Raw genomic sequence first — 27167 nt, 5'->3', positions numbered from 1 at the left:
AAATGCGTCAAATTTTAAAGTGTGTCACCAAACTATTTTTCATTCAGGAAAATTCTCTTCAATCAAGACCATCGATAAAACGTAGTAACCATATTTTCATAATGGATTTCAACAGATCTACTGGTTCATCGGAACTCTGACCCCAATTCTTCTCTTTGGTCTGCTGGGACCTTTAGTCCAGCAATATTTGCGTGTGACTAAGCCGCCCTAAAAAGCACTTGTCACCTACGCACAGTGGAAGCAGTAATTTTGTGGGGTGAACGCACCCTATCAATTAACCAACCTTCCCACAAATATTGGCAATTAAGTAGTATCTCTGTCAATTCACAGGCTCATGAATATTGGTTTAGCTCCCAAAATGGATGATTCCATTGTGTGTGAACAACACAACAGGTGCTCTTTAAACACATCTGTAAGTTTGCGGGGCTGTGCAAGATCCGCTCACCTCTTCCCTCAGTTCTTTCATTCTCTCCTCAAAGTCATAGTCCTTTTGTTTCTCTTCCATTTTCTTTTTATTTACTTCAAATCGTTTTTTTACTTGATCCAGCGTAGAACGTTCTACTCTCATGGACATCCCCAAGTTCCGCTGATCTGAAACGCAAGAGTCATTGTAAAATCAATAGCAGTTTAGGTGTCTAAGGGTCTTTAAATTCTGAATGTGTCTGCACAGCACTGCTGTACAACATCTACTGAGCGCTTTAGCTGAGAGGCATTCAATTCATCTCTAGTCCAGAGAATTAATGGCAAGGACAAATCTAATTTACAGAAGAACTTGCAAAAAGCTGGTGGCAGGAAGAACAGACCAATGTTGTGCCAACATAAGACCATTCACCCAGCTCAACAATGCAAAGTGATTCATAATGTATAGAGCCATTATGAAATTATACATGTACATAACAGAGCGGAACTAAATAAACAACTGTTTTCTTTGATCAGTTTGGGAGTCGGTGACAGTTCATTCAAGCAATTCATTGCCTGTCAGGATGAACAAATCGGGACCCAGCTCCTCTTAGCTGCGCTTTGAGATGAATAATTAAATCTATGTATTATCCGACAACATGCAGAGAAAAGTATAACTATAAATAACGGTAAACTGTTTAAATTGTTTTGCCGTGTGCACTTTGTTACATCATCTGTAAAATTCGTAAGGTAATACGCTTAACATTTAAAAATTAAAATGCTACAGAGACCTGAAAAAACTCACAGCATAATGAGAAACCGTTCAGGTGATATGTGACCATATGTCTGCAATTAACTTTTAATTTGCCTATGTTTGAAGTGTTATATTATTTAGGACCTGGGTGGGCAACAGACAATCCATGGATTTTGTTCAGCAGTCTCTATCTAGAGTGCTGGCGCATTTGTAACACTTTACGCCACATCCATCCCATTACCAACTTCCTGATAGTAATGAGCAAAATTTCACGCAACGTGAATATTGGCGGTTCCGCATAGTGGGGCGAGGTATTGGCAATACAATCTATTGAGTTTCGCTTTTGAGTAACCATCCTGTTGAATACCGTTACGCACTGTATTTGTACTTTTGCATTTCGCAAAATTTATAGTCTGAATAGAGCTGGGACAACAACGGTCAATTCATTCTGCTGTATGGTGTGGTTGGGGGGGGAGGACTGGAAATACGGAAATTCAAATTTTCACAGTGAAACGCGGCGAATATTTCCTGGAACAGTTTTTAAAGTCTCTACTCCCGGTCATAAACGCTTTAATGCAACAACTCAACAGAATTGTGTGACTGGACCTATATCCTGCCCAATTAATATGTTTATGGACCAAACATTAACAACAAGAAATTAGTAGTTGATTAACACAGGATAAGAACAGAAGGAGGTCTCTCTCTTTGTTATACATTACTGATTATACTGATTGTTGTACTGATGCATGATTAAACATTTATTGTACTAATCCATTCAGTAAAGCACCATACAAGCACACTGAAAGACCACCTACTTCTCTGTACTTTTTATTTTTCCCTTTTATGATATATATAAATATTCAAAATTGGCTTTTAGCACTACATGTTAATTGCTATAGGTCCAATGTATTCAAAGGGTAATTACCTCTTTTCAAAAATCCATCAGGTAACAAAGCCATACCTAATTATTTTGTACAGAATTACAGATCATTTTAATTGAAGAAATAGTAAACCTCAGAGATCACTGTTCTACTTGCTTCCAGAAGGAAGGTAACAAAAGCCATCAATGACTTAAGCTTGCCAAACACTGAGCAGCCGGACTGGTAAGTATATGGGTGGCCAAATAGCACTATACTGGACTGCACAACTGCACTGAACGCCTGCCCCTTGTGTACTCCTCTCCCCTTCTAGGTCATCTGATGGAATTAGATTAGATAGCATCACATATCCTACAATTGGCCAATTTGGTCAAAAATGATTCTAATACAGCAATGGTACGGCATATAACTTAAGATTAATCTGTGGCATCATTACTTCCTTCATACTCCTCTTCTGATGCTAAAATAGTCAAGAGAACATACGGTATACCGTAAAGAGAATGTAAAGTTACTATTTTACATTTATACATCAAAACTGATCTGAAATATGCTCTGCTGAGTACAATGTATTGCCACAGACAGCTATATACAGCTGGGTACTACAAGGTATAAATGGGTCACCAATGGATAGAATAGCGGGCACCATTTGTGGGCACTGTGGAAGAGAATATGCCATTTTCTATCCTGGTCACTGCTCATCACTGGGTATGATATGCTATGTTAGTGTAGAGAATTGGTAGGTGTGTAAGATGCAGATTAAGACAAATAAAGACACATACACTATTTTGCATAGAAACAGACAACTTCTAATCTTGAGAACTTTTGGACATTGCATAGACTCCTATACTTCATATTTAAAAATGTCACTTTGGGGTTTGTCATTTGATCTATTTTTTATTTTTTTTTAAGAGACCTAATATAAAATTATTTGAAACACAAGCCTGCCATCACAAAAGGTAGCACTACACTGTTTTATTCATATAGCTCCCTTCCTTCAGACTGACTGTTCCACACGAATAAAACATCAGCAGCTCCAAGCAACACTACAGGAGGAACATTTTATACCAACTTCTGTATCAGAGACTCTAATTAAACCTTTAAATATCACTGAAATGATTGACACATTGTCTGCAGACACTAGAAAAAGAAACACATTTTTAAATAACATTGGATTGATTGCACAGAACAACCAATGCCTGTTCCTCCAGGTAAAGAGCAGCACATTTCTAATAACGCAGAACTGTCTAAGTAAAATGTCAAAGTGTCCATTCACACCTGCTAGAACATCACTAGTGACCAACAACATATACCCTCATTAGCGGAATACTGCCCAAAGCAATGCAACATTCCACAAATCAGTGATAAAGAGAGCAATAAAAACAGGTTTGCAGTATGTACTAAATTTGCACAGTATTGCTTACATCAAAGCCCATAAAATATAGCAAGAGAATAGCAACATCCATAAGTTGCCCAATTTTTGGTTATACATACACTTTTCATTATTGCTTATGATCAGAAGTAAATACACAACTGCAGTATAGGCAATTGTCCTTTAAACGAAGTGTAACCTCAAATGCCTAGTATACGGTAGTGTATATGCCAGCGGGCAGATTTATTAAAAATGTCTAAAAAAATCAAAGTGGAGGTGTGGCCCATAGCAACCACTCAGATTCTAGCTATCATTTCTAGCCTGTAGTAGATCAGTAGTGGTCATCATTGCAGCCAGTGGCCCGACAAGCCTTCTGCGGCCCCCAGAGAATGAGACAATTTCTTTCGCATCACGTGACCACTTCTGCACAACACAGGGAAGTCAATGCAGCGTAACAGAGAAGATGGATGGAGTGCAGTGTTCTCACCATTCCCTGTCTGCGGACTTCACCATAGAAGTGGGAGAGGTGTGAGAAGTCATGTGGATGGAGTGTAAGGGGTATATGAGCAGGTCTGAGTGTCATGTTGGGGAGATTTGAAATGAGATACGAGTGTGTTTTGTGGCAAGTATGGGTCTGATGGTAAGTGGTGGAATTCTGTGGCAAGTGAGGATGATGAGGGCATGGCTAGGCTTTAGGGGCTGTTTTTTTCAGTCTTGAAATTAAGGGCAATGGGCAGTCCTTTTGAAGGGTCACACTTGCAACCCTTGAACTATATCAGGTTGTCCATCACTGTACTAAATAAAGAATAGCTAGAATCTGACGGATTGCTATGGGCAACATCTCCACTGTTCCTTTTTAGAAGTGTTAGTAAATCCACCCCTTGATGTAGTTTTATCTTCTCTCTATGTACAGGTTAGGAACAAACTTATGTTTTTGTAACAGACCTTGACAGATTTTGTCTACTTTACATTAAGCAAAACCAAGAGCAAAATATAGGGATTGTGTGCATATAACTGATGAAATTATAGAAACTTTTTTATTACTAGCTCCCACAATGACACATAAGATCGCTATACAATTATAAATATGCCGTTTTTCCATGCAGCTATATACACGCTTATTTCAGGATGCCTGCTAAATGAAAAGCTAATTATTCTGTTTATTAGACACAAAGTAAGGTTTAAAATACCCCAGTCATGAAGAGGTTAAGCCTTGTGACTGCCATTAAGGAAGGACATCTTGCAACTTTGATTCTATATGTTTTCTACTACCTAATTAGTATTTATTAAGTAAGATTCTGTTTTTCTATAGCAACCTGGGATCCAAGATGGAAAACGCACAATATAAAAGTAATACTAGTGGCACCACGGACAATTTCCAACTTCACCCATGAGATAGCTTATGTTCAAAATGCATATTCACTATAAAAATCAAATTATTTTTCCTATGCTCAGCAGACTTCATATCTACTGCAGGACAGAGACAGTGGGCTTCTCTCTCTCGGAAGTGGCTGATAAGTGCTCACATTCAACACATCCTGGTAAACGCACTTTAATGCTGTCAGTCCAAAAAATAATGCTTGTATTATTAGTAGTAGTAGCAGCAATGATAATTATAATCTTTATTTATAAAGGAGCTACATGAGGTCCGCAGCGCCGTACAGAGGGAAGACAACAACAGAGTGTATGGAACAATACAGAATACAAACAAGTGTTCTTGTACACACTTTCTGACAGGTGCTCGCTGTCCATTGCCTACAGTAGTCACAAGTGTTAACAATCAATACAGTAGATTTCTACATGACATTGGTATACTAAGCTGCAGGGAGGCTTTGAGAAGACCCTTCCAACAGCTGCATTTTTTTGCTTTATATTCGGCTTCATTTAAACCCCCAAAAACTGTAATCGGAATTCAACATGTGTTAATGGAATGGATTCATTATTATTACCACACTTGCTGACTGCAGAATGTGAGAGTCAAAAGATTACATTCTAGCATTTCTATATAAAAAAGGAAAAATAATTCTTCAGCTGTAGCAGTGGGTGGTATGCAACAAACTTAGTAATGGCATAATTATATTTTGCATACATGAAAAGGAATAGAAAAAAAAATAGAATGTTTTCAGGCTTTCATGCAAAATACTGAATGAAAAAGATGAAAACCAATTGATCTTTGTGCTCTGCTCATTTTCCGTTCTGTTTTTAAACACAGGAACTTTATGCTGCTGTCTTCCCAACACCCTTAGGTTAGTGTCACACTGTCGCTTTTCATGCTAGCGCTTACAAAGCAGCACAGACGCTCATACCTAATTTTTACAGTATTTTTATCCCAGCTGGAAAAGAGCAGCGCAGCTTTAAATGCTCACAGCTCATACTGAAAATGCTCCATGTGACAGGGGTTGCTCAAATATTAGATATTGCAGGAAACCGTTATAAAATGCTGCCCTCAACGTTTTCAAAACCACTGGCGTGGTTACAGCTGTCATGTGACATCATCTCCATTTTTCGAATAGAAAAAATCCCAACAGGGCACGATACCATGCTCCGCTTGACAGACCCCCTGAAAAGTTTCTGATGTAAGAATGCCCAAAAAAAAAGACGCAAGTCTGAAATCAATTATCTAAAGTGTAACCGCATCAAGGATCAGGGTCTCAGTCTCGGGCTAATTGTTTTTAACCCTTTATTAACTAGAGGTAGTTTGCAATAGAATGAGCAGACCCATTTTTACCCTTTTGTACTAAATAAGGTTCACTGAGAATAACATTTTCATATCTACATAAGCAAAGTATTTTATTACAAGTTAACCCCTGCATGATACTCATGCATTCTAGTCAAATCAAGCTACTTAAGGTGTTAAAAAGGTTCTTGTCATGCATTTGGGCCTAGCCCAGGCCTCCTCAGGGGAAGAGCGTTACTTCCCGACGTAAGCGCCCTTTTTTAACGTGGTTTTGTCCACATGTCACCACCTCATCATTTTTCTCCATCACCTCATCCTTCATCTTCATCGCCACATCCTTCATCAAGCTACTTAAGATGTTAAAAACTCCCCACTGTCACCCCCAGCAACCACCAACCACTCCCAACTGTCACTTCTCCTTCAAGAAATATATAGGTCACTGTATAACTCTGCCCAGCAGGTGGCGCTGCAGCTTGGGTTTTTTTTCCCCACACACGCCACTAGGCATTTATATAGTAGATTATTTTTTAGATTGTTATTTTTTGGGGGGTGAAGGGGGGCAGTTAGAGATTTCTTTTGATAGTATATTGTATAGCAGATGAGGACTAAGTTTGACCACAAAAGCTACCACCAGGTCATGTTTTCAAGATATCTGTGTAAAGAAACAGGTGGGATAATAACGGACACAGCCAAGATTAACTCAACTGTGCATGATTAAAGAAATCCTGAAAACATGAACTGTTGGTAGCTCTTTTCATTTTAACTGTAACAGAAAAGAAAAAACAAATTGTGGCAAAGGTTGTAATTTTTTTTCTGAATGTCAATATCTCACAATGATTACTACCATTATCATACTTTTTATAATAACTGAGTTTTGTTTTAGCTTTACTTTGCCAATCAGCTCCAGAGCTGCCACTACTCCATCAGCTGCAACATTGCTTCCTGCTGCCCTATGAGAGGTGTCTAATTAACAGCTGATGCTTCAGCCACAGATGCAGACGGGAGCATTAGGTATATCATTCTCAGTGGTAGATTAGAAAAGTGTACAGGACGATCACATGATTCCAGCATGCTGGGTTATTGTGTGTCTGACCCCCAATGTAAAGTGAACATGATGGTAACGGACATTTCACTTCTTTAACTTTCTAATGCATTAGTGTTTGCTTCTCATTAGAAAAAACAGGAATATGGTGATGGGGCTGCCATTTTAAATAGCCATTCTTATGTGTGTTTTGTAAACAGCCCAATACAAAAATCAAAGGTCATCTACCAATTTTGCTGTAATTTTTTTTTTATTTTGTTTTTAAATGTACTTCAAAAGTACATGGTGTCAAAATGCTGAAAAACAAAAAAACATAAACCAACTTTTCTCCGATTTTCCGCCATCATTCCTCTCTAGCAAAGAACTGGATTGACTTTGAGGTCTCCTAGTTGGGCCGTATAACGGCATTTAAAATGATTTTTTCACTTATGTATATTTTCCGCACTATACCATATATTGTGCCAAAACGACTGATGGCTCAGTTTCACACGTTAATGGCGACATATGTAGGATGACAGAAACGTCCCCTGCTCAGCCATAAGCTTATGACTCTACCTAAGGCTCAGGCTGGCTTACTGCTCCCCAACCAAACACATTATCATGAAGCTTGTATACTGAACCACCTACGGGAGTGGTCGCTCCCACAGGCTTCTACCCATGAGTTGACATGTGTGCAAACTATCCCCTAACAGATCTCCTTTGGACTCCCAAACCCGGCCGCCCCCCAGTCGTACATAGATCACTGTCCATTTCAGATGCCCTACAGATGTGGGACAAAATCATCAGGTTACAAAGAAATTTTGCACTCCCATCCCGCAATCTTTCTCTTCAAGCAATATCTAAACTCATCCTGGACCTGAATCTCACTATATGGAGAGACAAGGGGATCGCCTCTCTATCAGAATTGTTTGCCCAAAGTTTTTTTCTCCCCTTTACCCTGCACCAAGACAGATATACCCGCATCTGACACACATAAATATTTGCAAATCAGACATTGGGTGGTGACTGTCTCTAAGAACCCTGGTACCAGTACCTCCAGTTTTTGTTTCCATCCCCTAAAGCCCCAGCCCAACTTCGCTGGGAAGCAGACATCGGTCTGACCCTCATCCCACAATAATGGGAGAACATTTACACAACTTCACACCGCATTTCAAAGTGTATTAATCATACTGAAATGCAGGTCAAGCTCCTCAATTGGCTCTCTCTCACTCCAGACCTATTACGCAAGATATGGCCAAGCCAATCAAAATTCTGCTGGCGTAAATGCACTCAGATAGCTAACATTTTCCATGTCTTTTGGGCATGCTCGGTGATCCAGCCGCTCTGGAGGAAGGTCTTTGCCCTGATATCCACTGTCTTAGAAACTACTATTACCACAGACCCGCCTTAGCTCTTCTTCATATATACCCGACTTTCATCACCTACGCATGACCGCTACCTCTTAGGACATATACTGATAGCTGCTAGAGCGGCGATAGCCCAAAACTGGAACTCCCCCCAGCATCACCCGAGTTGTCTCCAAAATTAAGTACAGCTTTGAGATGGAGACAATAGACATGCACTATTCCTCATCTGCATAAACACCACATCATGAAATGGTTTAGATGGCATGAATATGTCACGGACGACCTGGGCAGACCAGCGGCCCTTATAGAAGATCTCCAACCCAACGAATATGCTTCACCTTCTTGATACACCATGAGTATTGTCAGTATGTTAAAATAAAGAATATGTTTGCTATATACCTGTTCTTTACTGTAGGTACACTGTTGAGATTAGAATGCTGTTTCAACTGAGTGATTTCCCCCTCCCCCCTGCGTGGGGATTCCCATATGTTTTCCCTTGATTGACTCGCTTTCATTTTTAAAAACAATTTTTTTTATTGTTCCCCCCTTTTTTTTTTTCTGTACCCCATATGCCTTGAAAATTTCAATAAAAACTATTGACGGAAAAAAGAAAAACAAAACACTTACTGCACTGGTTTCCCAGGAGATTACCCGGAAATTATTCTATCCTCCCTCACGCTCCAGCAACCCTACTAATTTTATCCACATCTCCCAACATCCTTCCCTTCCTTTCTCCTGTGCCCTCTGGAATGCCAGATCCTTACGTAATAAACTGCCCGCTATCTATGACCTTTTCATCTCTAACTCCCTTAACCTTCTTACCATTTCTGAAACCTGGCTCTCCTCTCTCTCCCATGGGGGCCTTTCCTTCACCCACTCCACCAGACCGGATGACTGTCAAGCAGGTGGTGTGGGCCTACTCCTAACTGTATATTTCGGGTTCTTCCCATGGTGCCTTCCCTCTCCTTCTCCTCCTTTGAAGCCCACTCCATCCACCTCTTTTTTCCCATCCATCTCAGTGTCTGTCATCTACCTTCCCCCTGGCCCCACTTCCCTCTTTCTTGACAATTTTGCAGCATGTCTCCACTATTACCTCTCATCTGACCTCCCCTCTATCATAATAGGTGATTTTAACATCCCAATTGACAACCCCACTGACCTCGTCTCCATTAAAATTCTCGCCCTTTCTTCCTCCTTTGGTCTTACTCAGTGGACCTCTTCCCCCACCCACAGTCTTGGTCACTCCCTTGACCTTGTTTTCTCCCATCTTTGTGATCTCTCTGATTTCTCTAACTCTCCCTGGTCAAAGTTATAATGACCTCATCTCGGCTAAATCTAAGGGCCACTTCTCCCTGCTCATCCTCCTGGACCTCTCAGCGGCCTTTGACACTATCGACCACCCCCTCTTGCTGCAGACCCTTCATTCTCCTGGCCTTTCTGGTTCTGTCCTTGCTTGGTTCACCTCTTATCTCACCAACTGCTCCTTTCTTGTATCCATTTCTGGTTCATTCCCCCCCCCCCTCTGCCCTCCCTATAGGAGTACCTCTGGGCTCGGTTCTTGGACCTATACTCTTCACTACCTCCCTGGGTGATCTCATCACCTCTTTTGGTCTCTAATATCACCTCTATGCTGATGACATTCAACTTTACATCTCTTCTCCGGACCTTTCCCCCCTGCTCCTCTCTGGTGTGTCTGCCTGCCTTTTCCTCATGTATGTCTTCATGTTTTCTCAAAATTAACATTGCTAAAACTGAGCTCATTGTCTTCCCTCCTTCTAAATCTTCTTCTCATCCTGATCTCTCAATCACTGTTAACAAATAGCACCATATCATCTGTTCCTCTTCTTGGCTGCCTGGGCGTCACACCCCTGACTCCTCCCTCTCCTTTACCCCCCACATTCAATCTTTCGCCCAATCCTGCCGCCTTCAACTCCGCAATATCGCCCACATCCGGGCAATCCTTTCTCAAGATGCCACTAAAACCATTATCCACGCACTCTTTTCCCGTCTTGACTACTGTAACCTTCTCCTCACTGGTCTCCCCCTCTCCCACCTTGCCCCCCCTGAGGTCTATACTTAATGCTGCTGCGAGACTCATCTTCCTCTCCCGCCTCGCCCTTCACTGGCTTCCTTTCCCCTACAGAATCCTCTTCAAACTCCTCACCCTTACCTACAAGGCACTCTCTCACGCCACTGCCCCTTACATCTCTAACCTCCTCTCTACCCACACCCCATCCAGTTCCCTACGACCATCGCCTCTCCTCCACTCTGATCACCTCATCCCACTCCAGAGTCCAAGATTTCTCCTGGGCTGCCCCCCTCCACTGGAATGACCTCCCTCGCTCCATTCGACTCTCCCCTGATTTGTGTACCTTTAAGTGGTCACTTGAAACTCACTTCTTCCTCAAAACATACCAGCCATCCACCTAACCTGCTCTCCATGCCTTTTTTGCTCTGTTTACCTCCATTCCCCTGTCCCACCTCTCGCTTCTCATGCGATTTTTCTCCTCCAACTCCCTTTGTGCCTCCTGTCTGTTTGCTCTTCCTTTAAGATGTAAGCTCTCACAAACAGGGCCCTCTTCCCTCCTGTCTCTACCTATTTTTCTGCTCCATCTTCAATGTATATGCTATGTTTGGAGCTTTCAAGTCCTGATACTTTTCGTTTATTTTTTTGTATGTTTTACCCTGTATGGTCCACTGTCTAATTTGTACGGGGCTGCGGAAACCTTGTGGTGGCCTATAAATAAATAATAATAACTTATTGATCCAGTATGTAAATGGAAAACATGGGGCCACTGACAGCTGTGCCATCTTCTCTTTTGCAGGTCAGTGGTACCGATGCTATAGGCCCGTAAGTAGCACTAAGAGGAGACATTACTGGAGGGACAAGGGTCTCCCCAGCGGTGACTGTCTTATGCTTTCAATCCCTGCAGTACAGAGCCTGTCTCAAACGTGGCTTCCAGCATACACGTCTTCCCGAACTAGAGCACCAAGAGCGGTGAGGTGTAGCAGGGGATACAACGATGGACAGTAGCCCCTTATTTAAAGTTGGACGTATGGTGTGTCACATAAAACTTGTCACACTGCACTTGTACACAACTTGTACCAGTATTTTTGAGCTGCCCTAATATAACAATTGCAGCTCCTTATGATTGGAGAGGTGGATCAGGGGCGTTCATGTGCAGTACAGTGAGGGCGTGTAAGCGCAAGTTAAACACACACACACCTGGATGCGCATTTAGGGTTAGAGCTAGGTTTGCAATTTGTGCCTACTAGATGTATTGGCAAGTTCTATGCTGGAAATGCCAGTACTAACTTGTGAGCTGTTTAAATCTGTAGCTAGATTGTAATGAAATTCCATTATAAATACAGGTGGATGCATTTAACTTGCCATCCCATATTTCACCCCATACACAATCAACATGCACTTTACTATAGCTAAAGAAAAATCTGTGGTGTTGAGTGCTCTTTATAATTTTTTCAGGAACATAAGCTTTCCTTAACATCTCTCTGTGATTACGGTCACATTTTTGAAGTAGTAGACAGAAAAAAAATAGTAGATGTAGAGTCCTACGTATCCAAAAGATGGAATTGCAGACCCCACTAATAGGTGCAGTGATTACGGTTTCTGATGATACAGGAATAAAATGACCAAGAAAATGCCATACCGAATTCTCCAGCCACTTAGGCTGGTCAGTATGCACTGCTGCCACCTGCAGATAAAATAAATATTACAGGCATGTGGAAGACAGTGTGGTTAGTATTTCACAGAGACAAGAGTAGGGGCTGCTTGATGAATTTGACTGCATGGGAAACCAAAGGGGCCTGTTTATTTTTACAAATCAAACTTACGCTTTTTGCCATTGATATGGTCCAAGAAGTTGATAGAATCTTTCACTACACAGTCGCAGACATTGCAGTAATAACTGGAAAAGAAAAGAAAATACAGAATTTTAATCACTTCAAATGTCATTTCAACAAGTGTTTTGAATCAATGGTCATTTAACTTTGATCAAGACTATGTAGAAGAGAATAGTGATGTTTTCTTCTTAAACAGAAGATATGAGGAAACGTATGTATTGTGAATGCAATATGGTCAGAATAGCTCTATTTGAAGCTTAAAGCAACGTAATCCACCCACACTCCAACTAGTTACTGCATGACTATGTCAAATAACTGTCCTAATATTCAGCTGATGCTTGAGTTGCTATGTTCATTAATAGAGGTTATTAGTGCAGAGAACTTGAGTGTTTGGTTCACCTACTCAGTGGAGGCAACTATAAACCTCTACTCTGTACAGCGCTGCGGAATTAGTAGCGCTATATAAATAGCTGATGGTGATTTATGAGACACAGTCTATCAATTAGGAACCAGTAACATAATTTTGTCATAATTTTGTGCTTCCTGTCTCTGTGATATCACTAGTGATTGTTCAAAAAATATGCAGTAGTATTATTGTCTTTTTTTTTTTTTTTTTTAAATGCGCACCTTAATTCTTATCCCCAATTCCTGTCAATGAGATCTTCAGCTCCACACACTGGCATCTGGACCTACTTCCCTCCAGGTTCAGTGCATGTCCTCGTGTTTTAATACCACTCTTCCTTTGATGAATGTTTCCCTCATGTACCTTGTTATAACCATTGATATATTTGAAAATTTCTATCATGTCCCACTTTCCCTTCTTTAGTCTTTCTGGATAAGTTCTGTGCTGTAGGCCATGCACCATTGTAGTTGCCCTTCTTTGTACAGTCTCTAATGTATTTAAATCCTTTTGGAGATATGGCCTCCAGAATCGAACACAGTATTCTAGATGAGGCCGTACCAATGACCTATACAGTGGCATTATTACGTCTTTCTTTCTGCTACTGATTCCTCTTCCTCTTCCTCTCCTCATTGCTTTGTTACATTGCTTACCAGCCTTTAGGTCACCTGAAATAGTGACTTCTAAATCCCTTTCCTCCTCAGTAGGTTCCATTATAGTGCTGTTATTACTATATTTAGCCTTTGGGTTTTTAAGACCAAAGTGCATGATTTTGCATTTTTTTTTAAATTAAACTGTAGTTGCCTCTCTCTCGACCATTCCTCTAGTTTACCTAGATCATCGATCATTTGTTTTACCCCAACCTGATGTGTCTACCCTGTTACATATCTTTCTGTCATCTGCAAAAAAAAAAGCATACTTTCCCTTTTATACCAGTTGCAATGTCACCAATAAAGATATTAAAAACCACTGGTCCAAGTACAGATCCCTGGGGTGCTCCACTGGTAACTATTCCCTCCTGTGAATGTACTCCATTTACTAGAACTCCGTTTTCTATCCTGCAAACAAGATCTTATCCATTTAACCATCTTAGAATCCAATCCCAAGCTTTTGTTTATTTCACAGTCTGCGATGTGGGACAGTAACTCCCCCCAGTAAATCCATGCTGTTTGGGAACCTGTAAGTTACTGGATTTGAGATATTCCGCCACTTTTTCTTTTAAGAGTGTTTCCATCAATTTTCCTACTACTGATGTAAGGCTTACTGGTCGGTAGTTACTTGCCTCTTTCCTGCTTCCACTTTTGTGGAGTGGGACTACATTCGCTCTTTTCTAGTCCTCTGGAATTACTCCTGTAGCTAGTGACTGGTTGAATAATTCTGTTAATGGTGTTACCAACACCCCTTTAGGCTCTTTTAGTATCCTTGGATGTATTCCATCTGGACCCATTGATTGTTCCACCTGGTTTTGAGAGTTCTGTTTGGACCTTCTCCTCTGTAAAAGTACTTGTATCTACCTCACTTTTATGAATATACTTGCAATTTAAATGTGGCCCCATCCCCTCTCTTTCTGTAGTGACCACCGAGCAAAAATAATTAAAATGATCTGCAATTACCTTGACTCAACATGACTCTCACTCCCCGTCTTTAGTTCTGTTATTCCTCCTTTTGTTTTTCTTCCTTCACTTTTATACTTAAAAAAAAAAAAAAAAAAAAGTTGTGCCCCTTTATCTACTAACTGGGCCATTTTCTCTTCAGCTTGTGCCTTTGCACATCTGATTACCTTCTTAGCATCCTTCCGAAGTGACTCCGGGACGTGCAATCTCTACCGTAACTGCTGGGAATGTGCACGGCACGATGTCCATGCGCCACTTCGTCATCAAGTCTGCTTATATTACCTAAAGACCATCTTTTTTGCTTTTACAATACTTGCTACTTCTTTTGTAAACCACACTGGCTTCCTTTTCCTTGTGCTTTCCTAACCCTTTTAATACAATGGTATGTTGCTTTAAGTATTGCATTTTTTAATTTTTCCGACCTCTCCTGCACTCCTTTCAAGTTCTCCCACTCTGCCAAAGAGTCTTACACATTTTCCCATCTCTACATAGTCAGCCTTCCTAAAATCTAACACCTTTGTTTTTGTGTGGTATGAGTCGGTCTCTGTCTTTATACTAAACCATACTGATCATGGTCACTGGACCCTAGGTTCTCTCCAACATTTACATCAAATATTTTGTCACCATTTGTAAGACTTAAGTCGAATACTGCATCTTTGCGAGTGAGCTCCTCACCATTTGCTTGAGGGATGCCTTACTTCTAGTGGTACTTGCAAAAGACCACTCCCAGTTCACATCCGGTAGATTAAAGTCTCCAATGATTATTATCTCTCTCTTTAATACAATTTTATTTAAGTCCTGCTATGTTTATTTTGTTTTCATCTGCATTGTCTTCTGTTGCCGATATGTCTCCTGTTCTAATTGTGTGCAGAAACGATAAATCTTGGTTGGGGGATCAGATTGCTTTATTCCTGTTCAGTTCACTGCCAGCCTCTGCTAGCTTAAATAGTTCCTGATGAAGCTTCCAAACTGCTCACTTAATTTAGAATTCTGATTTCCCCTGAAGGTGGGTGTAGGATGTCACTTCTGTATAAGCCCCTATCATGCCAGATGACATGACTATGGTCTATTAATCCAAATCTCTTCTCTTTACAACACTTTCTAAGCCACAGATTGAAGTGTCTGATGCAATGAGCCTAATGTACTGCTTTATTGTCCCAGGTTTAAACAATGGACATTTGAAGAGCCTTTGAATAGAACAGAACCTATGGTATGGCATGGCTGCTGTTATCAGTGCCAGAAGGTACATAAACCATAGGTTTCATTCTGTTTTTGCATCCAGAAAGCTTCCCAAATGGTAGGTAACAGGATGCAAATCTGTGGACCAAACTGCCTGCTCTCTTATGGGACAGGAAAACGCTGTGAAGTAGAAGAGGATTTTTTTTTATTTTTTTTATCTAGTACCTGCTCCTGATGGCTCATGGTGTAATGCTGTGAATGCATAGGAAAATTTAAATAATGGGGCTTTGGTCCTTTAAAGCCATGCGCACAGTAGCGGAACTACCCTTGGTGCAGTGGGTGCAGAGCACTGGGGCACATGGAGATAATGGGGCCCACTGCACGGCAGATGTAGAGGGTCGGAAGGAACAAGCTGTGGTCCCTCCTCCACGGTTCCCTGCACCTGCCCATATCTCGCTAGTTCTGCCTCTGCACGTGAAAATGGAATATCGCTTTAAGGTGTCAATCAGGACATGTATCCTTTGAGTACAAACATTGAAAGCACCCAAGCACTGTACTCAATAACACTACATTCTTAAGCACCATTGGCGACTTCCTCCTGAGACTTGGATACGTCTATAAGAGAATATATGGCCAACACACTGGTTTTATAACGGCAAAGCTCTGTGTACCGACTGAAGAGGTCATGGCCTGATATTTTGCTCAATAAATAAAGCCCAAATCCCATAAATATGAAACATTCTAAGTGATGTTTTGCTATGCAGCAAATATAAGACATATTGCTCTCACAGTCCACATATGCTATTTACTTTTTGTTTGATATTTGGACAACCGTGTCTTCAAGAGAATCAATAGATTTTTATTAGTTGCAGGTCAGCAGCCACCACTAAAGAGTACCGGGTATTCTTTTATTGGAAAAAGAAGAATATAAAATCAGTGTACGTGCCATGAACACTTAAGGGTCTGGAATAATAAAAAGCAAAGTCATCTCTTTAATACACCAAAGATATTACAGACATGTTAAGAACAGCTGCTGGAATAAATCAGTAATTTTTGTATTCACAATTATTTAAATAATTCCTTGACACACATTATATAAGAAAATCATTTTGATAATAAATGGTTACTAAAGTAAAACTCTGGATTTTTCCATTGTATTAACAATATTATTGGTCTTACCAGAAGATATTGTTGTGCATAAGGTAAACTCCTTTCCCCTTGATTAAACCCTCAACTCAAAAAGCTTTATTTCTAATAAGTTGTCACAGTTATTACAGAGGACGCTCTTTACAAGTAATGTGCATATGCAAGATCCAGTGTACTTTAACCTCTTTAGTGATAAGGATGAATCCCCCTCGTCCTTAGCATTAAAAGCGGTTCAAAACAGTTTAAATTATACTTATTCTCCCACCACCAGTACTTCCTGCCAGTGAGGGCCAGGAAGACATCTCGTCAGCGCTCAATGACGTCACTGAGAGTGCCGATGCTCAGCCCAAGTCTACCAGAAAAAAAAATTGTATTGCAGGGGATAAAGTGAGGGCACTACAAGTGCCTGATCTCCCCCATTCTGGCACCTGCAATACAGACAAAAGGGCCCCTAATTTGAAAGAGGGGAGCCCCCTTTCAAACAATGTGGTCCGTTAGAAGTTATTGTCTGATGATCACATGTGTTCATTAGACAATAACTACACTACAGAAAAAATAAATAAGTCCACAACCCAACCTCTTTCAATGATGTGGCCCCTTAGTAATTATCTGGTGATCACAGACAATAACACTCTACAATACAGAAAACATTAAGGAGCACAGGATGGGGACTGGGGTGGAAATGCCCAGATCTCACCCACCTTGGCTCCAAGAACTATGGCGACCCCTCATTTTAAAGTGGATAGTCGCCTTTTCAAATGGTGTGCCCTTTAGTAGTTCTTGTCTGGTGATCATGTGACAACAGCCTACACTACAGAATTTTTTAAGACGACCAGAGATGGGGGAGAGGTTTAATGCCCAGATCTCCCCCATCCTGGGTAAGTGACTGCGGTAGGATAAGGAGTGGTTTTACAGGACGCTAGACAGGGGTGTTGAGTGGTGCGAATACCGAGCACCCAAATTTTGTGGAAGGAGGCCACCTTGTTGTTCTGGAAACTGTTGATGTATTCCATTCAGGATACGAAACAAATACATTTAATTACCTCCTGGCACGAGGGGGGGGGGCTGATATTTTTCCAGTTACGGGCAATTTGAAACTGGCGCTGGCGATATGGAGAATCTATTTGTCTGTGGCTTTGTCATCCATTATGAGAGCTCTAACTATGGCCCAAAAGGAGAACAGCTTGTGGCATGCCCACCAAGTGTGCATGAAGTCACCTCGGTGTCCGTATTGCCTCCAGCATGGGTCTGAGGTGGTGGGGAACATAGTATGTAGGCGTGATGGGACCAGATACCACCTAGGGAGAACCTTGTAAGGGTTTTCTTTTATTGCCACACTGATAGAAACTCTTCGAAATTCAAGTGTGAATTGTGTCCCACTGTTCATCGCTTATGTATTCTCCCAGGTCAGCTTTCCAGTCAGTTATGTATGGGGTCTGTGAGGGGATTTGAGGGACCAGGACAGAGTGGCAGAGAAGGGAGATAGCCCCAAGACAAAAGTATTTATTACTAGTGTTTAAAAAACAATTCCGCACACACATTTGCTTTTAGTTTTAGGGTAGGTTCTTGCAATTTCAATGAAAAACAAAAACACTTTTTGGCCATTTTGTGTGGATTGCCTTTGCTGTGTCAAGAGGTATAAGCAAACTAATTGTGTTCAAGGTAAAGTTCGTGTGGGTTCTGTATAACCAAATTACAGATACTGCTATTGGAAGGTGATCAGCCCAAAAAGTGCCAAAATTGCAGCACCTGTTCTCCAAATTGCCGTTCCTTCCTGCCCCCAGCAGGGAGTAACGCAATGCTGTGTTATATATCAAAATATCATATGAAAGCCCATAAAAAGAGGTTTAAAATGAGACATTGCCCAACTCTCTAGCTCAATCAGGTGAGCTACAAATACAATTTAAAATAAAATGTTAAAAGCAAATTGTTTGTTACAAAAGTGCAAATTTAAACGCGTATAACTTAAAAACCAGTGCACATATCAGCCCAAGATTTGGGGGGGGGGGGGGGGGTGTTTTCTTTACACCCATAGCAGCATTTATTATACAGAATGTAATGAAAATCAAACTCAGTTTGAAACCCTGTGTTGATTTGATGACCCAGTATAAAGCATAATTTATCCCAAGAAAAAAAAAACCTGTACCCATTGGCTGTGTGTCTATTTCACTGTACACATTTAACACTCATGTCATGTTTTGTTTGGATTACTAACGGATACATTTTTTAGTCTTCTGTTAGTTAGATCCTTAGTTATTTAAGCTCATTACTTCTCAGCTCATACGTTACTCTTCTGATCAGATTCCTTACATCTGGCATCAGCAATCTGTATTTGTTCCTTTGTAACATATCACCGCATTATCTGGCTGTAGGCAGGGCCTGATGAAGGGTTGAGGTAACCCTAGGCCAGTTTCTCAACTCCAGTCCTCAGGACCCACTAACAGTGCAAGATTTCCAGGTGAAAGGGAAATAATTATACCACCTGCTACACTGTGTCAGTCAGTAATGAATACACCTGTGCTCCAGCAAGGAGATATGGAAAACATGTACTGCTAGGGGGTCCTGAGGACTGGAGTTGAGAAACACTGCCCTAGGCCAATATGCTCATAGGGCCTCCACTTCTTACACACCAGGCTAACATGTGGTAGGTAAAAACAAACTTGTCCTTCATTTTAAAATCCGGCTTCCTCCACTCCCCCCACCAATGTTTATGTTTATGTGTTTTTGAATCTCTGCTCCACTTGGCTCTTTAAAAGGGTCACGAAAACCTTTGCATTAAATTAGTTATCATTAAAATCAGAACTGTATAGCAGAAGAGAGGCGTGACTGAGCACTACGGAGGGTGAAGATGAGAAGGGGAGGGTGCTATCACATCTGCGCCTGTTGTCATACTTGTCTCTCATACTCATTTATCCCAAAAGCCAGCCCAAGGATAACTCATAGGATCTAGTTCATAAAGGCAAGCAAAGCAAAGAAAAAGAAATTGCACCTTGGTAAAAGCACGTTGCAACATAGGGGGAGGTAAATTAAAAATGTGGGGACAGATTTATAGTTGGTCGTAGATAATGTCGTAGATCAACTTTAAATTTAAGTGTAGGGAATTTAGATGACGAGTTCCAATGGGGCAGGGTCTGATGCGAGTGACAAATATTCTCTGTACAGCACTGAGGTGGTGCTGGAAAAATAAATGGTGATAATGACAATGAAGTATTTGTGTACTAAATGAAAAAGCATCCAGTATTTTCAGTATGTGCAAAGCAATAAACTAATTTGCACCTCTAGCACTTCAACATGGGTTGCGCAGGAGCAAATTTACTCCAGTCTTTTAGCTTTGCTTGCCTTTATGAATCAGGCCCTTTGTCTGCAGCCTTTACCATGGGAATAGGTCAGGAAAATAACCTTACTACATTTGTCTTTCAGGTTTTCTTTTTACTCTGGAGAACAACGATTATACCTCTCCTTGTCACAATGTTGATACTCCTCCCCCTCCTCCTCCTCCTCCCCCCCCCCCCTTCCCCTTCCCCAGGATAGGCTGTATCCTAAGCAGCCTATTGGATAACAAGTCTCTGTCGGTAGGTAAAGTTGCCATAAAAGCCACATTTGCTTCTACAAATGTCTCACACTAATGTGCATTGTTGTATCACTTCACTTGATGTGTCCACGCAGACAAACAAAAGTCCCATAGGTTTATGCCTCTCCAGAAAAGTGATGCATCTCTGCCATATTTCAGAGGGAAGAGCTTACATTAGAAATGTGGATCATCATTACTCCTAACACGTCTACTGCAAGTTGTCTGGATCTCACAGACAGTTTTTATTACTAGATGGGATTCACTAAACTCACTGGATGGCACCAATTTGTCAGTTTAATGTACCTGACCAGTAGACTAAATGTGAGCAATGGGGACAACTGCAAAGCACTTGAGACACCTTATCTGGAGTGAGTACATAAAGCTTATAACTTGAAAACAGCCTGTATACAGGCAGCAGAGGGGCTATGGGGGGGACAGGGGGGGGGGGGGGGACGACGACACACTTCGTTGTTTTAAGTAGTGACTGCATTTACAATTCTCCCAGGTTTTCATAATTTAATAGCTAAGAACATGAAAAGGGCACTCTTTTTTTTTTTTTTAAACAGAAACTTCAGAGAAATTAAATCACAGCCTTATGAGTCAACGGTTGGCTTATTGGCATTCAGAGCATGGCACAGGCAGACAGGATCACAAACAGACCATTTAGAGCACATCAGTGTAGAACAGAGATACCTTCTCAGCATGTGAAGTGACATAGGAGGCGCCTTACAGAAACAAAGAAATATAATTAGGGAGAGTTTGAAGCGACTCCAAAGCATCTCAGCATCGCCCATTGCCCTGTGCATAGGTGCCAACATTTTAAAATAGTTTCCAGGGACAGTTTACTGCTGAGAAGGTGCCTCTAAACACGTCATGTGTGCTAGTGTCTAAAAGGATCTTCATGTACAACCACCTTAATCATGGTATATGTATAGATGCTGGTTGTAACAGTTTTATTTTTTTACATTTTAGATAAAATATATATATGGACTGATAAAACTGAAGAGAAAAAGAACAGATAAGGGATGCATCCAATACACAGGATGAAAGCAACTGAACTGTTCAGTTAGTCAGTCTTGAAGATAGGGGACATTTCCCTAGGCACATATTAAATCCTGGTACTGTCACTGCAAATTAGGCAGAATTAGCATCTATGTCTGTGTCATGCTCTGAATGCAAAGCATAGACATAAAAGGCCGTCATGTAAATGTTATAGTCTGTGATCCAACAATGCTGCAGCTTTTTATGCTTATTTGTCTATATACTTTGCTTCGAAATCTCTCAACTCTTGCAGTATGCTTGAAACATGATATACCTTAAAACTGATAAAACGCAATGGTGTGAACACAAAAAAGGGGTGGGTGTATACCGAAAGATCATCAAATGACATACTGGTGACACATGGACATGCAAGAGATGACGAATAACAAAACAATGCTTTGACTGTTGGCAAACGCACCAAAGACGGCTGCATCACAACCAGCTGACTTCATGGACCTTTCTGAACCTATTTAGCAAATCAGTAAATAAATGAAAATTTCTGTGATGCCGGATGCACAGGAAATTTTCATTTCCAACAGGCGGTAGAGACACACAGGGGTATATTTATTTATCAAGTCTAAGAATGGAGGTGTTGGCCACAGCAACCAACCAGATTCTATCATTTACTAGAGTGTACTAGATAAATGATAGGTGGAAACGGATTGGCTGCAATGAGCAACATCTTTCCTTTTTAGAAGGTTTGATAAATCTTCTTCAGTGGCATGAACCATGAGAATGCATTTATATGACAAATTACACACTTCAAAAGAAAACAAAGAGCCCTGTTTAAGCTCTTATACAATAACTCAGTTAGTGAACATAAAAACAAAACACTGGTATTTTTTTTTTTTTTTTTTATCTATTCTCCAATCACACCTTTATCTACTTCCCTTCCAAGCATCTACTAACCATTCAGTAAGACAATATTTAACCGTATAACCAAACTCTGGTCATCTCTTTTGCAGTCAGTACTAAGAGTGATGGATACTCTTAGTTTGATTTTGCCATGTGTGACCAAAGAAGATATTTATAGAAATAGCAGAGACAGACAGAAGTGTGTGTGTGGCCACTAACACTTAAATACAAAATTGATCCAACATGAAGAGACATCTTGTGACATTCATATATGTGAGAGTACAAATTCTCACACCATCGTAGGAAAAATAAATAACACACTCCAATGTTTTATAGAGATTTAACACTTGTTTTGTGAAAACTTTTAGGTTTCCATAACTCCTTATAGCAGTCATCAGTAGGCTTATCAACAGTAACTCATATGCAGTGACTAAAATGCCTCCTCTAGGATTTAAGCCTTTTCTCAAACCTATTTGCAAACTGCGCATTGGCTCATTAGAAGTATATAGCAGTGAATGTTATTGGTGCACCTTTTATATTAAACCACTTGCATTTCATGTCAGAAGTCCTTTAAGAGTGTGTTTGAACATTCAGATCAACCTTTCTTGAAACATTATTTCCATGCTGATCTCACTTTTAATCCCGCACAGGTCCACTATTCACCTTTACTGCAAGCATTTTAAATGCAGATTTAAAACCTACCCTCGTACAGTCATTCTAATGTAATGTATTCTATGCCCGATTCAAGTCCAGACGTACGTCTCTTTGCATTGGTATCTTTACTAAATTGCGGGTTTGATAAAGTGGAGATGTTGCCTATAGCAACCAATCAGATCCAAGCTTTAATTTATGTAGTGCATTCTACAAAATGTCAGCTAGAATCTGATTGGTTGCTATAGGCAACATCTCCACTTTTTCAAACCTGCAGTTTAGTAAATCTAGCCCCTTGCGTGTATATAAATATACACCTACTGTGCATACCCAGAAACGAACGTTGCTCCAATGAGAGCAATTACAGGCACTTCCTATCAGCACGCATCTGACACTTACAATTTGAGAGTTGGGATGGGGCAGATACACACAGCCCATGTACATTAAGGGTGTACTGATGATAATGTGGCCAATTCAAATCCTGTGTTTAATCGGCAGTATGATTGTTTTCAGCTGTATCTTTAACACCAGCTACAGGGTAGATTTAAATTCTGGATGATAATAATGATCAACTCGGCATAGTCTGATTTAAAAATTACATGTATGTGTCTCAGTAGCTATCACAGAGCAACTGTACGCACTAAAGTTAGTTACATTATGTAAAATTATTTATGAAATTTAAAATACAAATAGATTATACTTGAAAGACTATCATAATATTAGCAGCTATTTTATTTTCTGATAAAAAAGACGTTACGTGTGTTCTGATGTGAAATTATTGTACATACGCATATACAGTCTGATATACGTGTCTACATATGGAGAGTACCATTTATACAGAGTGTATTTCAACCCTTATTCAATCCTTAACTCATCTTAAGAAGCTATTTGAACTGAATAAGTTGTATGCTCCTTTTAAATATGTCATCTGCTTTTAGACTGGAATCAGGCCCATAATCTCTACAACTAGTTGGTAATGTAGAACTGTCCGACTGTAAATGTTGTTTATTAGGAGGAGTTTTGGAAGTCATACTCTATTTGCACTCACTCAGTGCGATATTAGCGACGTATAGAAGGAGCCAGCTGTCACTGTGCCATCATCAATTAGCACTTAGCAGAAAGCTGAAGAGTGCTCATATTAACACTGTGCTCATCATCTACAACATCAGACGCCCGTCTCATGAGGGAAAGCAGGATACAAGTAAATTCTAATCATTATTACAAACAGTGGTAGTAAATAGTGTTCTTACCCTCCCATCTCAGACTGTGGGGTGGTCTTTGTAATGACAATGGTTTTCCCCAGCTTAGACTCCAGATCCACCTTGTAGTCTCTATGTTTGAGCAGCTCCCTCTTAATAGGGGGCTGTAGGGGTTTGCCTACGAATAAAATATTTTAACAAATTGTGATTAATAACAGAACTTAAAAAAATAAAAAAAATTCAGCCAATACAATGAACAAACTCTAGCATTATATTAAGTACACAAAATCCACTGGGAAGAACCCAAAGTCCTAAGATCCCATTGAAGAAGGGATAAGACAAAGATAGTATTTCATTACATTTATATACATAGTTTTGTTAATTTAATGCCTCTGATAAATGTTTTGCACTATTAGATCCAGTGTGCTCTTCACTCTGGATTACAGTGGATTTAATATTGCTAGGGTGCTGGGGAGATCCTCCCCTCAGGGATTCTGAGATAAGGTTATAAATCATTAGAATTCTCCAGACTGAATTTAGAAGCTCACATTAATTTTACATGACAGTGATCAGGTGGAAGAGAAACAAAGCTATTAATTTCTAGTCACCTTACCGACCCCAAAAGACTCCAGCCATGAATGCACTCATGGTCACCAAACTTATAAAAAGTTTATACAAGTCCATCCGCATAGTCTGTACATCTTCTAAACAGTCTAAACACTTTAATTTGTTCCCTAATGACCTAGAACTGGCAAATCATCATCACCAGTTAATTATATAGCGCCACTAATTCCGCAGCGTTTTACAGGCAACTCATTCATATCAGTCCCTGCCCCAATGGGGGGGGGGGGGGGGGGGGAGATGGATACTATCAAATTGACCTTATTCTAATTAACCTACTAGTATGTTTTTAAAGAGTGGGATGAAACCGGAGTGTTCTTCTGCTTTTACTTGACAGCCGGGCTCTTGGAAACCCCCGCAAACATGGGAGAACATAAAAACGCCACAAAACAAGGCATAAAGTCGAAAATACCCCATCTACAGCTAAAATCCAACTCTATTATTTATCAATTCAAAGTGTAAATGGCCTATTCCAAAGTTAGACATCTAAGGGATACATGATGCATCTTGAAAAGTGTTATGTGGCAGCGCATTAAGACATATGGAAGAGTTCCTTCTAAATCAGATACAAGTCCACCTTCCACGTGTTGGCACAAAAGCACAGATATTACTAGGACTTAGGACTCCCTCTGATTAAAGGGAATTTCACTTTCAGACAATCACCCCCTATGTTAACAGCCCCGCTCCCAGTTTCCTGAAGTCAAACTAACATAGGCTGTACACGCTCCTAAATTCAACAGGGGGATTACATCCATGTCGCTCTCCCATACAGCTCAATAGGAGCCCTCTGCAGAGGAGGCATGGAGAGAGTTCACAGCCTTATTCACCCCTGGTAGCCCACAATTTCAGGGAAGGGGGGAGATGGGGGCCACCCACCCCCTATAGGCACAGATTTTGGGCAGAACACATGGTTTTGAGCCAGTGTACTTCTGGAAAGGAGAAGTATTAGGATATATTCAATCTAATTGCATATAGTAGGATGACATCATACTTTCTGAACAGTTAGGAGAGGTCTATAAAGTTTATAAGCATGCATGAGAAGTTACACTAAGATCAGAAACTCTGAATAGAATCCCATCAGGGTACTAGGGAGACGTTTAAAGTTATGGAAATATACATAATTCATTTTTGAAAATGTTTGTTTTAATTAAGAATTAGATTTTTAAGCAAAAAATGTATTAAAAAAAAATGTACAAACCATCTTTCTTTTCTCTCTCTTCCGTAATCCGCTTCTGTGCAAGTTTCTCATATTCATCTTTATCCCACTTCCGACGAAAATCTATATTCTTTGACTGGAGGAAAAAAAATAAAAAATCAGTTTAGAACTTGAAAACAGAACAGTAGATTTTATTTTGGGCAGAGCGTGGAGATGACAGGACTCAATTACTAACATTTCATTTAGGTGAAATATTTGCATTAAACTGTGGTAACCAATCAAGCAGTACAAGACAAATAAAAGATAATTGCTGGTTGGTTGCTGTGTTTCAGTGCAAATTGTGCACCTAAATAAAATGTAATTGAGTAATGTGCAGGAAACATGTAACATATACCGTTACCATGCCAACCATTCAGGCCATTGCCTTCGATTTAAAGCTATGCTATACCAGCTAAAATCTAAATGGCTGCTATGGGCAACACCACCTTCAGTGTTCTTCCAAGCATCTATTTTTGGGTGCTCCACCCGGCTGCTTTTACTTGACAGCCGGGCTCTTGGAGCTTAACAGACTACTATAATAAAGTAAACCATTGTTTCTCCTATTACAGGGTTGGCTAACCTGTGACACTCCAGGTGTTGTGAAACTACAAGTCCCAGCATGCTTTGCCAATATATAGCAGCTTATTGCTGGCAGGGTATGCTGGGACATGTAGTTTCACAACACCTGGAGTGTCACAGGTTAGCCAACACTGTCCTTTTAGAAGAGGCACTATGTGAGCACTACAGCCAGCAGTGTGTGTGTGTGTGTGTGTGTGTGTGTTAGACCACTAACCACCAGTCCTGGCAGGTGAGGGCAATAAACTCCAGCATTTTTCAATACAATTGCAAAGTATTAAAACTGCGCCCACCCGGCTACCTCTTAATGCCACTTGGCTGGCAAAATTTTGTGGGGAGAACACTGATCCTTTTCTGCACCGTTACCTGTGCAACAAACTTTCATAACTGTCCCCTGAAATCCACACTACAATTCTGAAATTGCATGAAAAGCACGTACCACCCTTTTCCTTTGTCACTTGAGAATCATATGACATCACCACGTTCATATTTAAGTGATAAGTTAGGAGACAACACAGAGAAGGGAAATGAGGGCTGGAAGTGCTGCTGCAGCACCACAACAGAAAGGTATTGGCATCACTGAACACAATTACAAATGGTCACATTACCAGTCTATGAGGGTTATATACTTGCTAAAGCCATGGCAATATATCAACAATTAGCTTGCATCTATCTATTGCAAGTTACACAGGGAAAGCATATGTTGCTTGATTGGTACATTTTTAGCACAAATTTGCACCTTTGAGTAATTTTGTTAAAGATCCCTCTATAAGTGTTCCTCCAAAAGTGTTTAA

At 40.4% G+C, this 27167-nt stretch overlaps 1 protein-coding gene across 1 annotated transcript in view; it reads right to left on the bottom strand.

The window, feature by feature from the left end:
- Nucleotides 1-27167, bottom strand: part of ZMAT2 (zinc finger matrin-type 2) — a 32260-nt gene that overhangs the window by 2669 nt on the left and 2424 nt on the right. The window contains exons 2-5 of the mRNA XM_075209905.1: nucleotides 25801-25894; nucleotides 24033-24159; nucleotides 12318-12391; nucleotides 446-591 (exon numbers count right to left, since the gene is read on the bottom strand). Coding sequence (XP_075066006.1) covers nucleotides 446-591; nucleotides 12318-12391; nucleotides 24033-24159; nucleotides 25801-25894 — 441 coding nt within the window. The remainder of the gene's footprint in view (nucleotides 1-445; nucleotides 592-12317; nucleotides 12392-24032; nucleotides 24160-25800; nucleotides 25895-27167) is intronic.

This window comes from Mixophyes fleayi, chromosome 4, assembly GCF_038048845.1.
Source record: "Mixophyes fleayi isolate aMixFle1 chromosome 4, aMixFle1.hap1, whole genome shotgun sequence".
Lineage (NCBI taxonomy): Eukaryota > Metazoa > Chordata > Amphibia > Anura > Limnodynastidae > Mixophyes > Mixophyes fleayi.
The sequence above is the reverse complement of the archived record's forward strand: the minus strand, read 5'-3'. Positions and strand labels throughout refer to the sequence as shown.